This window comes from Hyperolius riggenbachi, chromosome 4 (assembly GCF_040937935.1).
Source record: "Hyperolius riggenbachi isolate aHypRig1 chromosome 4, aHypRig1.pri, whole genome shotgun sequence".
In the NCBI taxonomy this organism is placed as follows: Eukaryota; Metazoa; Chordata; class Amphibia; order Anura; family Hyperoliidae; genus Hyperolius; species Hyperolius riggenbachi.
Genome location: NC_090649.1, coordinates 48,918,477 through 48,933,936, shown reverse-complemented (window position 1 = coordinate 48,933,936; position 15,460 = coordinate 48,918,477). Strand labels below are relative to the sequence as shown.

At 49.0% G+C, this 15,460-nt stretch overlaps 1 protein-coding gene across 3 annotated transcripts in view; it reads left to right on the top strand.

Annotated features, from left to right (window-relative positions):
• PKHD1 (PKHD1 ciliary IPT domain containing fibrocystin/polyductin) overlaps window positions 1-15,460 on the top strand; it is a 607,682-nt gene that overhangs the window by 9,215 nt on the left and 583,007 nt on the right. For all 3 annotated transcript variants that reach the window (XM_068280030.1, XM_068280029.1, XM_068280031.1), the window contains exons 4-7: window positions 5,723-5,807; window positions 10,014-10,071; window positions 12,495-12,573; window positions 13,603-13,677. In XM_068280030.1, coding sequence (XP_068136131.1) covers window positions 5,723-5,807; window positions 10,014-10,071; window positions 12,495-12,573; window positions 13,603-13,677 — 297 coding nt within the window. The remainder of the gene's footprint in view (window positions 1-5,722; window positions 5,808-10,013; window positions 10,072-12,494; window positions 12,574-13,602; window positions 13,678-15,460) is intronic.

The following is a 15,460-nucleotide window of genomic DNA, read 5'->3' as shown; positions in this document are numbered from 1 at the left end:
CTCCTCCCTCACCCACCCGCCCGGCTGCTGCACCCTCCTCTCACCCTCCCGTCGCTAGATTCGCGTCAGCGAATTTCGGTGGTTCGCGTTCGCCCACAAACGCAAACTTTATAACAGTTCTATTCGCCTCCTATACTACATCATTAGGGTCAACTTTGACCCTCTACATCACAGTCAGCAGGCACATTGTAGCCAATCAGACTACACTCCCTCCTGGAGCTACTCCTCCCCCTTATAAAAGGCAGGCCGCGTCAGGCTTTGGACTCACTCGTGTGGCTGAATTAATTAGAGAAGGGACAGCTGCTGTAGACTCTCATAGGGAAAGCTTACTTAGGCTCTTGTAGGCTTCTTAGCTTGCTCCTTGCAGATTCTTATTGCTAAAAAAGCACCCCACAACAGCTCTTTTGAGAGCTAATCTTGTTCTTGTGGTCCAATTTTTTTTTTGAGTGTGTGTCCCACTGACACTTGTGTTGCATAGACAGCCTTAGTAATTCCTATTGTGTGTGCCACTGCCATGCCCAGCACATTCAGTGACTACCTGTGTGTGTGACAGGTGCACATGTAATACCCATCCCTGCATATACCTACTACCTGTTGTTCACTTCAGTGCTCCCACCTACCCACGTGAGCGCACGCAGTTTCACTGTGCCTGACCGGTACCTGTCTATGTGTGACAGGTGCACATTGTAATACCCATCACTGCATATACCTACCTGCTGTTGTTCACCTCAATGCACCCACCTACCTACGTGAGTGCACGTAGTGTCATTGTGCTTGTCCAGTACCTGTCTGTGTGTGACAGGTGCACATTGTAATACCCATCACTGTATATACCTACCTGCTGTTCTTCACTTCAGTGCACCCACCTACCTACGTGAGCGCACGCAGTGTCACTGTGCCTGTCCGGTACCTGTCTGTGTGTGACAGGTGCACATTGTAATACCCATCACTGCATATTCCTACCTGCTGTTGTTCACTTCAGTGGACCCACCCACCTACCTACGTGAGCGCACGCAGTGTCACTGTGCCTGTCCGGTACCTGTCTGTGTGTGACAGGTGCACATTACAATACCCAATGCCCATCACTACATATACCTACCTACCTGTTGTTCACAGTACACCCACCTACCTACGGGAGCGCACGCAGTGTGATATACCACTCCGTGCATACCAGTTAACTGCTCCTGTGTGACTGCACATTGTATTAGTCAAGTCAGTGCATACCTTTCACTTCATCCCCCCCAATATGGACAAAACAAAAGGCAGAGGCAGGCCACCTGGCAGGCATGTTTGAAGTCGCACAGTCGTGATTTTGTGCGGCCCTCGACTAAAGTACAGTGTTCAGAAGAAGGCACGTGCCATCAACCCCCAATATTTTCAGGACGTAGATGACTATTTAACACAGAACACCTCATCTTTCTCAGCTTCCACACGGAAGTGTGACATATCTTCCTCCTCCTGCTCTGATACTGGCACCCCACTTAACACTCAGTTGGCCGCCACCATCAAAGTGCCATCACCCCAGGGCTCAGCGGTGTGGAATTTTTTTTTTGTGTCTGCCTCAGATGAGAGCAATGCCCTGTGTACTCTCTGCCACCGAACATTGAGCCGTGGAAAGACCAAGACCCGCGTAGGGACAACTTCCTTACAAAGGCACATGATTACAAAGCACAAACTGCAATGGGGTGACCACCTGAGGAAAAGCAGCACACAAAAGCAAAGCCACACACCGCAGTGGAAGATACCAGGCCGCAATTTTTTTCTCAAAAAGGCGATACCTAAACTGTACTGTGATGTTGAAAGGCAAGTGGTGACATGTCTGGCACACAGTGTTGGGTCAAGGGCCCTGCTGGGCCGATTTTAATAATTTTTTTTAAAAACACGCAGCAAGCATTTAGCTTGCTGCGTGTCCTACACGATCGTCGCCGCCGATCCGCCGCTACCCGACGCGAAAGAGGCCCCCCCCCCCCAGACCCCGAGCGCAGCCTGGCCAATCGCCGCCAGGCTGCGCTTTGGGGTGGATCGGGAGTCCCTGTGACCGTCATCATTCCGTTCGTCGCCATGGCGTTGGGGAAAGCCCTCAAGGAAATCCCGTTTAGAACGGGATTTCCTGACGGACATAGGCGCCGGCGGCGATCAGAGGGGTGGGAGGGATACGGCAGGGAGGGGGGTATCATGTAGGCTAGCTACATGATTAAAAAAAAAAATTAGTGCATAATCAAAACACCCAGCAGGTTAAGCAGCGGCCGCTATAATAATTTTTCTGGTGTGTGTACACGCCTGCCTAATTTTTCTGGCTGCACTGCGGCTGCAACAACAAAACAAAAGGCATGTACATGTGCCAATTCCTCTTCGTGATCATTACCTTGCCGCGGTGAAGGGGCTTGCGTATCACAATGAAGCAATGACCGCTGGCTATTTGAGTGTCTCGGGTGGGGGTGGCACACAAAAGATAATAAGGTCGTTGCTTCATTGTGGACAGACCAGATTTGATCAGCTGGACTGCCACTGTTGTTCTATCATTGAGCTACCTCAGCCCGGCGACCATATGGGCTTGAAAACCACCATGGCCTGCACTCTCGCCACGGTGCGCACCAGTCCAGCACGGCCGTCACTACGCAAACAGCTGTTTGCGGTGCGTTACACAGTGAGTTTGGTGCGTCAGTGTGAAGCAGAACTCTAATTACACTCCCTGATTGATGTATACACATGCAAGATGTTTTAAAGCACTTTAGGCCTGTCATTTACCATTCAATGTGATTTCTGCCCTTAAAATGCTGCTGTGCGTCAAATCCAGATTTTTCCCCAGGACTTTGGGCATGTATCCCACTCTGCCATGCCCCCCTCCAGGTGTTAGACCCATTGAAACATCTTTTCCATCACTTTTCTGGCCAGCATAAATGTTTCTAGTTTTCAGTTTGCCTTCCCATTGAAGTCTATTGCGGTTCGAGAAAGTTCGCGTGAATCGAACATTCGCAGAAGTTCACATTTGCGGTTTGCAAACCAAAAATCGGAGGTTCGAGCCATCTCTAGTTGCCTGGTTATCCTGCTGATCCTCTGCCTCTAATACTTTTAGCCATAGCCCCTGAACAAGAATGCTGCAGATCAGGTGTTTCTGACATTATTGTCAGATCTGACAAGATTAGCTGCATGCTTGTTTCTGGTGTGATTCAGACACTACTGCAGCCAAAAGAGCAGCAGGATAGCCAGGCAGCTGGTATTGTTTAAAAGGAAATAAATATGGCAGCCTCCATATTCTTCTCACTTCAGTTTTCCTGTAAGTATGTATGCACACACCACAACCGCCTCACTGAGCAGCAGCACACACTCACCCGCCGCACCCAACTGCTTGCTAACTGTTAAAGGGGCACTATGGCGAAAAATTGTAAAAATTAAAATATGTGCAAACATAGACAAAAAGGAAGTACATTTCTTCCTGAGTAAAATGAGCCATAAATTACTCTTCTCCTATGTTGCTGTCACTTACAGTAGGTAGTAGAAATCTGATATTACCGACAGATTTTGGGCTAGTCCATCTCTCTTTAGGGGATTCTCAGCAAGGCTTTTATTCTTTATAAAGACATTCCCTGAAAAATCTTTATACAAAGATACTGGCCAGCCTCCCTGCTCACTGCACACTATGTTGGCAGTTGGACAGAGAAACTGCCATTCACTAAGTGCTTTTAAAAATAAAGAAAACCCTGAGAACCCCCCTATGAGAAGATGGGCTAGCCCAAAATCTGTCGGTAATTTCAGATTTCAACTACTTACTGTAAGTGACAGCAACATAGGAGAAAAGTAATTTATGGCTCATTTTACTCTGGAGGAAATGTACTTCTTATTTGTATATGTTATCACATATTTTAAATTTTACAATTTTTCGCCATAGTGCCCCTTTAACTGTGCAGTGTAGCTGTGAACTGAGCACAGGGTGTCCGTGCAGACATACATTCTTCATTTAGTATATAGGATCGTTTGGTGCTGTACATAAATGTGATTGTAAAGCTGCGGTTTCATTACTCTCTATCCAGTGGCGTAGCTAAGGAGCTGTGGGCCCTGATGCAAGTTTTACATTGGGGCCCCCCAAGCACTCTATACATAACAATTGGTACAGCGCACCAAAACCTGCCAATGGCAACTACAGAGTCAGAGGTGAAAGAAGGGGATGGGGAACAGCTTGTTAATGATTACTGCTATTCAAAGTATCTATAGAAGTGATTATTTTGAGCACAGGACCAATAGAGAGCTAAAACTGTAGTTGAGTGAGGGTCCTTCGGGGCCCCTCTGGCCCAAGGGCCCCGATGCGGTCGCTACCTCTGCAACCCCTATTGCTACGCCCCTGTCTCTATCCCAACTATGTTCTGATGTGAGCGCAACACACACAATTGCTCACTCTCAGCTCTAGCAATTTCCTACCTTTATCTGGTCAGCAGGTGCCTGTTAGCCAACCAGGTGCACAGCTGTACTCCCTTTGCCTGCCGTACCAAATCTAGCAGGAATTGCATAAATTAGGCAGCATTCAGGTGGGAGGCTTCGGTTGGACGTAATCGTAGATTATGCAGGCACTGCTCCCACAGGGGGTCCCTCCCTAACCGCTCACCTGTCACCCGCATCCTGGAGGCTGCAAAAATGTTCTGATGCGACGCAGATAAAAGTCGCAGACATTCTGCCACCTAATAGGAGACACGTAATAATCCATTTTAGGTATTCTGACCCCATTTCCACAGTTGTTCTGAAGCCTAAGGGCCCGTTTCCACTATCGCAAATTTGCATGCATTTCCCGCATGCGAATCGCATAGGCAATACAAGTGAATGGGGCTGTTTCCACTTGTCTGGATTTCTTTGCGGTTTTGTGTGCAGGAAAAATCTGCACGGCAGAGCCATCAGAATTCGCACACCGCTAGGCGATTTGCATACAATGTATTTAATAGGAAATTCGCATGTGCTTTCGCTATGTGAATTTTCTATGCAAATTCGCATACGATTTTGCATAAACCCAATGTAAAAGCACACAGGCACTGACATGGTTAAAGTCGCATACATACAAACATATGCAAAATCGTATGCGAATTCGCGGTAAAATTCGCATACAAACGCTAACGAATTCGCATCCACATTCAAATTCGTTAACGTGGTTTCTGTGATGAATCCGCCCCACACAAGTGGAAACAAGCCCTAAAGGGAACCTAAGTTTAGTAAAAAAAAAAAGTCAGTTTTACCTACCTTGAGCTTCTACCACCCCCCGCAGTCTCCTTGTGCCCACGCCGGTACTCACAAGCCTCCCGCCCCCCGCTGTGGCTAATTTTTTTATTTCCCCCGACGGGCCAGTCGATGGCCACTGCGGCTGCATGGCAGTGGCCACATGCGTTCTTGTTCACGCTTCTGTTGCCAGGAGTGTCCTGCGCAGGTGCGGTAGAGACTTTCTCGTATTGTGACATACAGGGCGCTTCCGGCGACAGGAGAGCGAACGAGTATGCGCATGGTCACACAGCCGCAGTGGCCATCAACTGCCCAGTCGGGGGAAATGAAAAATTGCCGCATCGGGGGACGGGTGGATCGTGAGTACAGGCGCAGGCACAGAGCGACTGCAGGAGGCCGATGGAAGCCCCAGATAAGTAAAACTGCCCTTTTTTTTATATACACTTTAGGTTCATAGGTCATGGCACTGCAATACTAGATTTCACCAGCGGGTGGCAACACTAACTTTGTTTATTTGTTACAGATCAACGGGGCAAGAAGCTGTGTATGAGATATTGGTATTCAGTGATGGAAGGCCACTCCTCCAAGACACAAAGATGATGTTTAAGGTAGTCTCTGTTGTTTGCACATTTTAAGAGATTGAAATACCTGTTTTTTCTCTCCTAAATATTGGTCATGTTATCTGTGACCAGGTTTTCTAAACCTAATCTATACAAGTGCTTTAGTTTATCAGACTGCAGGATGCCCATGCTCTCTGTCACACTTCTTTTGTGTGGTACAATTCCTTCCCTCAGCTGTTGTATCCTCTGATGCGGGTGTTTGATGGATGGATAAGGGAAGGGGATATCAGCTTAAAGGGGACCATACGACCATCTCATTCAATGATTATAATGGAATACAAATTGGTGCCACCAAGAGCCCCCCTCATAGATAATGCAACACATTCTGGGGCAAAATTGGTCACATGTATTGATTGGACACGCTGCAAGATGTAGGACTCCACCGGGTGCGCGGCAGTAACAGAGTGCGATATTGGCTGGACGTTGGTGATCCAAATATTGGATTGGAAAAGGTTAAACAGTGACTGCATAGTGTACTGTTTAAAGGAGTCATCAGGGGAAAAATGGTAAAATGAGTGGTACTTACCGGGGGCTTCCTCCAGCTCCAAGCTCCCAGCATGTCCCTCGCTCTGCCCGCAGCCGTTCGCCGCAGGTCCGTCCCGGTCCCCGGCGATGACGCCAGAGCAACCTGGAGGTCGCTCTGTACTGCGCCTGCGCTGTCAATCACCGCCACGTGGGCTGGAGCGGACTGCGCAGGCCCACGTGGCGATGATTGACAGCGCTGCTTTTCAGCCTCCTGCACAGCCCAGGTAAGAAATATGGCGATCAGACTCACCTCCTATTTTTGTCCCTAAGGGGACATGCTGCAGGAGGGGTCAGATCGCCAAGGTCACTTTTATTTTTTTCTTCAGCCTCATAAAGGCTATCATGGCCGCTGTCCTCCTCCCTCTCCTTCCCTCTGCCTGTATAATTGAGCAGGACGGCGATCCGTCCTGCTCTCCGCCTCCCATAGGCATCAGCCTATGGGCCTGATTCACAAAGCGGTGCAAAGTGTTTGCACGCCTGTGAAAAGCCCTTTATGAGGCCTAAACTCAGTTTAGGCGTGATAAAATGAAACTCGCGTCAAATTCCCGCGCGCAATGTTTTGCGCGGTGCACGATGCAGTGCGCGCGATGCGCCCATTAATCCCTATGGGCGATGCGCGCAGAATTGTGCGATTGCGCGCGCGGGACTTTGCGCGCGATAACCAGCACAAATCGGTGCTAACTCAGCGGTGCAAAGGTCATCACGCCTAAAGTCCTTTAGACGTGATAACTGAGTTATCACCGCTTTGTGAATCAGGCCCTATGAGAGGACGGTGATCCCCGGCCAATCAGATACATCTCATACAGCGCTGCGGCCCCCGGCAGCGCTGTACGCATGTAAACAAAGGGGAATTCTTTCCCCTTTCGTTTACAAGCAGCCTGCTAGCCACTATCGGCGGCTAGCAGGCTAATCACGGCTAATCACGGAACTCCGTTCTGTGAAGTGGCAGGGAACAATCGCGCATGCGCTCGGCCGTTCCCTGGGAAACTGCAGCCCCAGGACTTGACGCCAATTGGTGTTAGGCGGTCCTGGGGCTGCCGCCGCGCTCACGCTCATTGGCGTAAGGCGGTCTTCAAGTAGTTAAAAGACATTAAAGATGGCAGTTTCCATATCTCTCTCACTTCAGTTGTCCTTTAAAGAGAAACCCGAGGTGGGTTCTAAGAATGCTATCAGCACACAGAGGCTGGGTCTGCATATAAAGCCCAGCCTCTGTTGCTATACAGTGGACCCCCCCCCCCCCCCCAGGCCCTTCCCCTGCGCTCTGCTGTCCCCATAAATCATACGCCGTGCTAGCAACATCGCTAGCTGGCTGTTTACCTCTTGATGTTTCAGTCTCGCCGCTCCCCTGCGTCCTCTATGTCGCCGCTCCCCACCTGCGTCTCTTCCCTCCAATCAGCGGGGAGGGAAGGGACTCGGGCGGGGAGCGGCGCTATGGAGGAGGCGGGGCAGCGGTGAGACTGACACTGCCAAAGGTAATCAGTCGGCTGCGACACGCTGCATGTTGCTAACACGGCTGATGATTTATGGAGGCAAGCAGAGCGCAGAGGGGGCCCAGGGGGGAGCAGTATAGCAACAGAGCCTGGCCATTATATGCAGACCCAGCCTCTGTGTGCTAATAGGATTCTTAGAACTCACCTCGGGTTCTCTTTGAGGGCTCTGCCTCTGACACAGGAGACCAGGGTTTGAATCTCGGATCTTCCTGTTCAGTAAGCCTGCACTTATTCAGTAGGAGACCTTGGGCAAGTCTCCCTATCACTGCTACTGCCTATAGAACACCCTAGTAGCTGCAGCTCTGGGGCTTTCAGTCCGCCTGGAGAAAAATGCAATATAAATGTTATTGTCTAAAAAACATAAGGAAAAAAAAAATACCGTGATGGCATATAAGCAAAGTGACAACCATAGTGCAGCATTACAGCAGGGTGAGAGCAGTGCCCGGAGTCCTTGACATTCTCCAGCAGGTTGCCCGCCGTTTGGAGCGTGGCGAGCTCCGGCGACATTCGAGGCGTTCTTTTGTTTAATGTGAGAAGTGTTTTGCATGTCATAAAGATCTTCTCAGCGCTCTGATTAAATATCACCAGGGAACGGAGTTAATGAGAGGACAATGGGCGTCTTTGTGCTCCGCCGCCGCTCCTGCCAGCACTCTGCAGCGCGCTGGAGGCTATGACCAGTTTACACAGATCACAGAAAGTTTACCTGTCAGCTGGTGGTCAGTGCTTATCTCTGTAGTGACCGAAGTCCCCGTCCTCTGCCATCTGTGACAATGACACCCACCCTCGCATAATGAGCAGGACTGTGTGAGACGGGCATACTTTCTTTGTCAAACTTAGTCAATTCATTTCTAAAAAGCTTTATTGGCAGGACCAATAACATTTAGCCTTGCCAAAGGAATACAGAGTTATGCATGGGAGGTGGTTGTGGGGAGGGCATAGTGGGCAGTATAGGGCATAAACAGTTCATGGGGGGGTATAGGGGGTAGTATAAGGGGTACACAGTTCATGGGAGGGGGTATAGTGGGCAGTATAAGGGGTACACAGTTCATGGGGGGGTATAGGGGGTAGTATAAGGGGTACACAGTTCATGGGGGGGTATAGGGGGCAGTATAGGGGGTATACAGTTCATAGGGGGCAGTATAAGGGGTACACAGTTCATAGGGGTATCATGGTCCTCTCAGTTAGTGGCAGGCAGCCACATATCTGGCAGCTAGAAAGCCCCGGGTAAGTAAGAAAAACTTAAGCTGAGATCTCCGGTTAACTTTAAAGTGAACCTGAGACAGAGTCACATGGATAAAGTATACATACCTGAGGCTGGAGGAAGCCCCCTCCAGCCTGATCGCTCCCACGCTGTCCTTTTCTGACTTGACGATCTTCTGCAATTGGCCAAAAGAAAGCCCTCCGGTCCGGGGCCAACTGTGCATGCTTTGCACACGCTCCCGTGCGTTCACTGAGCCGGGAGCGCTCTGTGCCTGCGCAATTCTACTATGCAGGGGCAGAACGCTCCCAGCGATGGGAGCGAAGCAGGGGAGCATGCCTGGCCGGACTGCACAGGCGCCAGGTACACTTTAATCAGGGGCGTAACTAGGCCCCAACGGGCCCCCCTGCAAAATTTCAGAGCGGGGCCCCCCCTCTCCCTCACCTCGGGGCTCTCCCCTCCAGCTAGTTACAGTGTGTGGGCAGCGGCGGGCAGATACATACCTTCCGTGCGTTCCACCGCATACTCCTCGCTCTAGCGTCTGACGTCACTTCCGGAAGTGTTTTATGACCCTTGTGAGATGGGCCCCTCGGCTGTGAAGAGCACCAAGGGGAGCCAAGGGAAGGGGTGTGAATATTGTGGGGAGCCCCATAGAAGTAATTTTTTTAATGATTTTTTTTTTCAGTTACTATTGAGTTTCATCCTTCTGTAACATTGCGTACATTTGTACAGGTTTCTGTGTTTGTACTGTTACCATGCCATAGATCTTTGTGCACATTTTCATATGATTGTGCAGTACTCCAGTTACTGTATAGTTGATGTGGTGTAGTAGTGTCAGGCAAGGTGCTCTTTGGTGGGATTGGACCAGAATACTTAGCTTGTCAGGGCGTCAGAAAGTTAGCTAGATTACTGACTGTTGCATGTGATGATGAGAATAAATTCAGTTATTAACCGGATTACAATGTAATTATTTCTCCACAGTTCTCACTGCAGGAGACTCCTGTGATTGGTGGCGTCACTCCAGCGAGCGGAGTCCCCGGTAAGAGGATAAAAGAGCCTATTTATAAACAGCCAGCAACTTTTTAGTGCCACATTTATAAAGAAAAGAACAGATATATATAATGCAGTTGTGAATCAGACTTGAACAGTACAATGTATACCATATGCACACGGGAGCCCTGCACAGCGTACAGTAAATAAAGGTGCGAGGAAAAAACGGGTGCAGGGGGAAGCCGAAAGCCTAATAAACGAAAATTGTTAATAATGATATTAAAACAGTAGAAAATCTTACTGATATTTTATTACAGCTTAACCTAGCCCTACTCCCACACAGAAACCTCCACTGCCAATGCCTATCCCTAAGACCCCTCTGGAGGTGCCTGACCCTAAAACCCCCCGAGGGGGGTGCCAAAACCTAAGGTCTCCCCTACTGGTGCCTAACCCTAAAACCTCCCCCTAGTGATGCCTAAACCTAAGATCCCCACCTCCAGTGGTGTTTAACTCTTAGACCTCCCCTAGTGGTGCCTAACCCTAAGACCTCCCCTATTGGTGCCTAACCCTAAGACCCCCCCTAGTGGTGCCTAACCCTAAGACCTCCCCCAGTGGTGCCTAACCCTAAGACCTCCCCTAGTGGTGCCTAACTCTCAGCCCCCCCCCTTCCCCCTGGTGGTGACTAACCCTAAGACCTACCCTATTGGTGCCTAACTCTAAGACCCACCCCCTAGTGGTGCCTAACCCTAAGACCTCCCCCAGTGGTGCCTAACCCTAAGACCTCCCCCAGTGGTGCCTAACCCTAAGACCTCACCTAGTGGTGCCTAACCCTAAGACCTCCCCTGGTGGTGCCTAACCCTAAGACATCCCCTAGTGGTGCCTAACCCTAAGACCTCCCCTAGTGGTGCCTAACCCTAAGACCTCCCCTGGTGGTGCCTAACCCTAAGACCTCCCCTGGTGGTGCCTAACCCTAAGACCTCCCCTGGTGGTGCCTAACCCTAAGACCTCCCCTGGTGGTGCCTAACCCTAAGACCTCCCCTGGTAGTGCCTAACCCTAAGACCTCCCCTGGTAGTGCCTAACCCTAAGACCTCCCCTAGTGGTGCCTAACCCTAAGACCTCCCCTAGTGGTGCCTAACCCTAAGACCTCCCCTAGTGGTGCCTAACCCTAAGACCTCCCCTAGTGGTGCCTAACCCTAAGACCCCCCCCCCCCCCCGCCCCCGGTGGTGACTAACCCTAAGAGCCCTATTACACTTAATCAGTTGCTCTCAGTTAAAACGGAAAGAAAACTGATTTTCAAAGTAATACCCCTGTTTTCCTATGGCACCTTTCACACTTAACGCGTCTTAACTGAAATCTTCTTCCCAATGCACTGCTATGGAAGGAATGCGCACACCAACTGATTAAGTGTAAATGGGGCCTAAGGACCTCCCCCCACCTGGTGGTGGTGCCTAAGCCTAACCACCCCACCCCCGCACAAATACCCTTCCTGAGGCTTAACCATGCACAAACACCCTTAAAAACAGAACATTTGTACATACAAATGATAAAATATTTGATAACGTAACATTGGTGCATACAAACAAAATAATATGACAAAAACTATAACGTTGCCAGTTTCAAAACAATAACATATTCCAAAAACTTTAATGTTCTATTGAAAATGATATTTATGGTATACTTTAAGTTCTGCTTCGGGCGCAGTCTTAACAGTATTTGTATTAGAGTTTATGGCGGCACCCACATCGTCCACTAGCCACCGGCGCCCTAATTTCCTGCTACCGGTGAAAGAGCTCTAAAAGAATGGTGCGCCATTTCTAGAAAGGAGAGACACATCATGCCAGCCAGTGTTTATTCTCAGGCCTCTAGTTGTGGGCCCTGTATAGTGATAATAATATAATGAAGGAAAATTGTAATTTTGTTAAATTTATTAAAATAAAATACAAATAAATTGAATAAAATTTAATATTTTGTTAAAGTGAACCTTAACTGCAAAAAAATAAATAAATAAATAGAGTTTCACTTACCTGGGGCTTCAACCAGCCCCCTGTAGCCGTCCTGTGCCCTCGACCTGAAGAACCGATCCTCCGTTCCCCCGTCGCAACTAAGTGTTGGTTTTCCCGGTACGCATTCACGTCATGAAACGCGTCCTGTGCAGGCACAGTAAGAGGTTCCCTATTACTGCGCAGGACGTGTTTGATGAAGTGATTGCGTACCAGGATACGCATGGCAAGGGCCGCGCAGGCGCAGTGGACCGTCTGCTAATTAGTCAGCAAAACCGAAACTTAGCTTTGGCGGGGGAACGGAGGATCAGTTCTTCACACCGCGCGCATAGGACTGCTGCGGGGGGCTGGCCGAAGCCCCAGGTAAGTGAAACTCTCTTATTTTTTTATACTTAAGGTTCACTTTAAAATATCCAGTGAATATGTTGCTGCTTTTTTACCGCTTATTGGCTTTTCCTCTTGTCCTGTAGGTGGCATCATTGAGGTTTCTGGAAGAATACTGACTGAACATTTTGAAGACTATGACTTCAGTGCTGAATTCATCGAAGGGTATGGTGATTGGGTGCCAGAAGCGATTTCAATGTGCTGTTGTCTTGCTGGTGCATTTTAGTTTGATCACTGCCAATCCCGTCTGCCTCTCTTCTTCCGCCATCTGTAGCTGCCTCCTCTGTCAGTGTATTCAAAACCGATATTTTACTATGACTAAACCTAACCCTGCTCTAACTCAGAATCCTCTCCCTGATGTCTAACCCTAGCCCCTAGCATCCCCCCTGCATCCTAACCACCCCCTCACACAAACTTCCTACTTGATGCCTGACCCCCCTCCCCCCCCAAACACCCTACCTGACACCTAACCCTAACCCCCCCCCCCGTCTATGGTGGTGCCCAAACTCCCGATAGCTAGTGCCCACATTTCCTGCTTCCTCAGCTAAATTGGAGACCCAGAGCACACCCATTGCAGCCAAAGATGCCCCCCCTCCATGCCTTCTGCTGCTGAAAATTACCCCCTCGCCACGCCTCCTGAGCCACGCCCCTGTCTGCGGCCCCCCAAAAAACATACTGCAAGAATGCTTGTGCCTTTCGAGACCCCCTCTGTCCCGTTTTTGCCTCTCCCTGCTGCTTTCATGTGAACGAAAAACAGCCTATAAAATGTGGTAGCATCTAGGAAGAGGGCCATGACCCTGGAAGTAGTTTGCGGCACTCTTCCCAGATACAATCACATTCAAAGATTCAACCACAAAAAGAAAAAAAAAACATACTGAAAAAATGCTTGTTCCTTTGGGCCCCCCGCTGTCCAGTTTTTACCCCTCCACTTTTGTATTTAAAAATACTGTGCATGCACAGGTGGGCTGAGTCAGCCAAGTCACGCCCACTCATTGGGGCCTTTTGCAGCTGCACGGAGCGTCACGGAATGGAATGGGCGGACCGGTGAGCCACAGCACTCATCACAGTAGCCTCCAAGACACCTGTTTGGCTCGGGTATCCTTTAAAGCCAAACTCTGATTGGTTGCTAAGATCTGCACCTAATGATGATGTCATATTCTGTTAGCTCATAGCTGTGGCTGTCGTGTTTTGCAGGCCGGTGATTATGGAATCTGATTTGGACGGGTGGCTCTCACTCTGCACGTTAGCTGACAAGACCTCTGATAGCATGTAAGTCATTCCAGGGGGATTCTGCATTGTTGTTGTTTTTTTTTTTTTTTTTAAAGGGAACCTTAACTGAACGGGGGGTAAAGAGTTTTACTTACCTGGGGCTATTACCAGCCCCCTGCAGCAGTCCTGTGCCCTCGGCGCCGCTCTGGAATCCTCTGGTCCCCTGCTGTCACTTAGTTTCGTTTTTGACGACTCACCAGTCGCCGGCCGCCATGCGTATTATTGGACGCATTCACCAATGCACTATTGCGGACCGCAACGCGTACAAAAATACGCGTTGCCTCATTCCGCACGCGTAGATATGCGGCAACGCGTATTTTTGTACGCGTTGCGGTCCGCAATAGCGCTAATTGCATTGGTGAATGCGTCCAATAATACGCATGGCGGCCGGCGACTGGTGAGTCGTCAAAAACGAAACTAAGTGACAGCGGGGGACCGGAGGGTTCCAGAGCGGCGCCGAGGGCACAGGACTGCTGCAGGGGGCTGGTAATAGCCCCAGGTAAGTAAAACTCTTTACCCCCCGTTCAGTTAAGGTCCCCTTTAAATCCGATTATTCAGTCTCACCATATAAAATGGCATCGCAAGAATTGATGGTGTCCTGTTCGACCTCCGTAGTGGATTTTTTCATACATACAGTCACATCTGATATCGATATCTATCTGTTCTTTCAATATGAATGATCTGATTAAAAATATTATTGTTTTCTAAAAATTGCACCGATAATAGGCACATTAATGCAAACCCTTTAGCTCCACTCCTTAACCGATGCCACGCAGTAAGCTTCATCTCCACTTGAGGACCATAGGCTCACCCCCCCCCCCCCCAGTGAACAGGCTATTTTTTACTATTTAGGCCACTGCAGCTTTAGGAGCTCGCTGCAGGGCCGTACAACTCAGCACACAAGTGATTCCCCATCCCCCCCCCCCCCCCCCCCCCCCAATGGTGGGCTCTGATGCCTGCCAGCATGTTTGTTTGGGTTGTTTTCTGTTTGTTTATGTATTTATTTTATACATTTTCCCTTTTTTCATTATTTTTATGTCCCTCTCTCCCCTCATCAGCCAATCACAGCGATCGACTGTCATAGGCTTCAGGCTATGACAGCTGATCGCTTCTGTGCCTCCCAGGGGGACAGCCGTGTCACACGGCTGTCCCCAGTACAGCGCTGCCGTAAATTGCAGTGCTGTACAATGTAAATAGACGGCGTCCAACAGTCTCCTAGCAGTGAGCGTTGAGCGGTCCTGGGGCTGCCGCAGCGCTTACGCCAGTTGGCTTGGAGTGGTCGGTAAAGGAGTTAAAGCGGAATATAACCCTGCATTTCAACTTTGCTCTAAAACATTATTTACAGTATATTATATGCAACCAGCATTTTTTTTTTTACTAGACCAGCATTTGAAGGGTTACACAGTGCTTTAAAGTTCCTGGAGATTTCTGCAGACGCATCCAAAGCTGACATAGATACATTTTGTTTACATAAATGTATCTAAGTGTGGCATGTGACTCACTCTCTCTGACTGAGAAGGAGTTGGAGGACAGCCAAAGAGTGTGTAACATTTATCAATGGATACATTTAACTAAATAGAATGTATCTATCTGAACTTCTGCATATCTCTCCACGGAACTTTAAACCTCTGTGTTTAACCCTTCCAATGCTGGTCTTGTAAAAAAAATGCTTTTTGCATATAATATGCTGTAAATAATGTTTTAAAGCAAAGTTGAAATGCAGGGTTATATTCCGCTTTAAGCTGAAAAATGAAAAAACAATGTAGTAATAAACAAGCTTCAA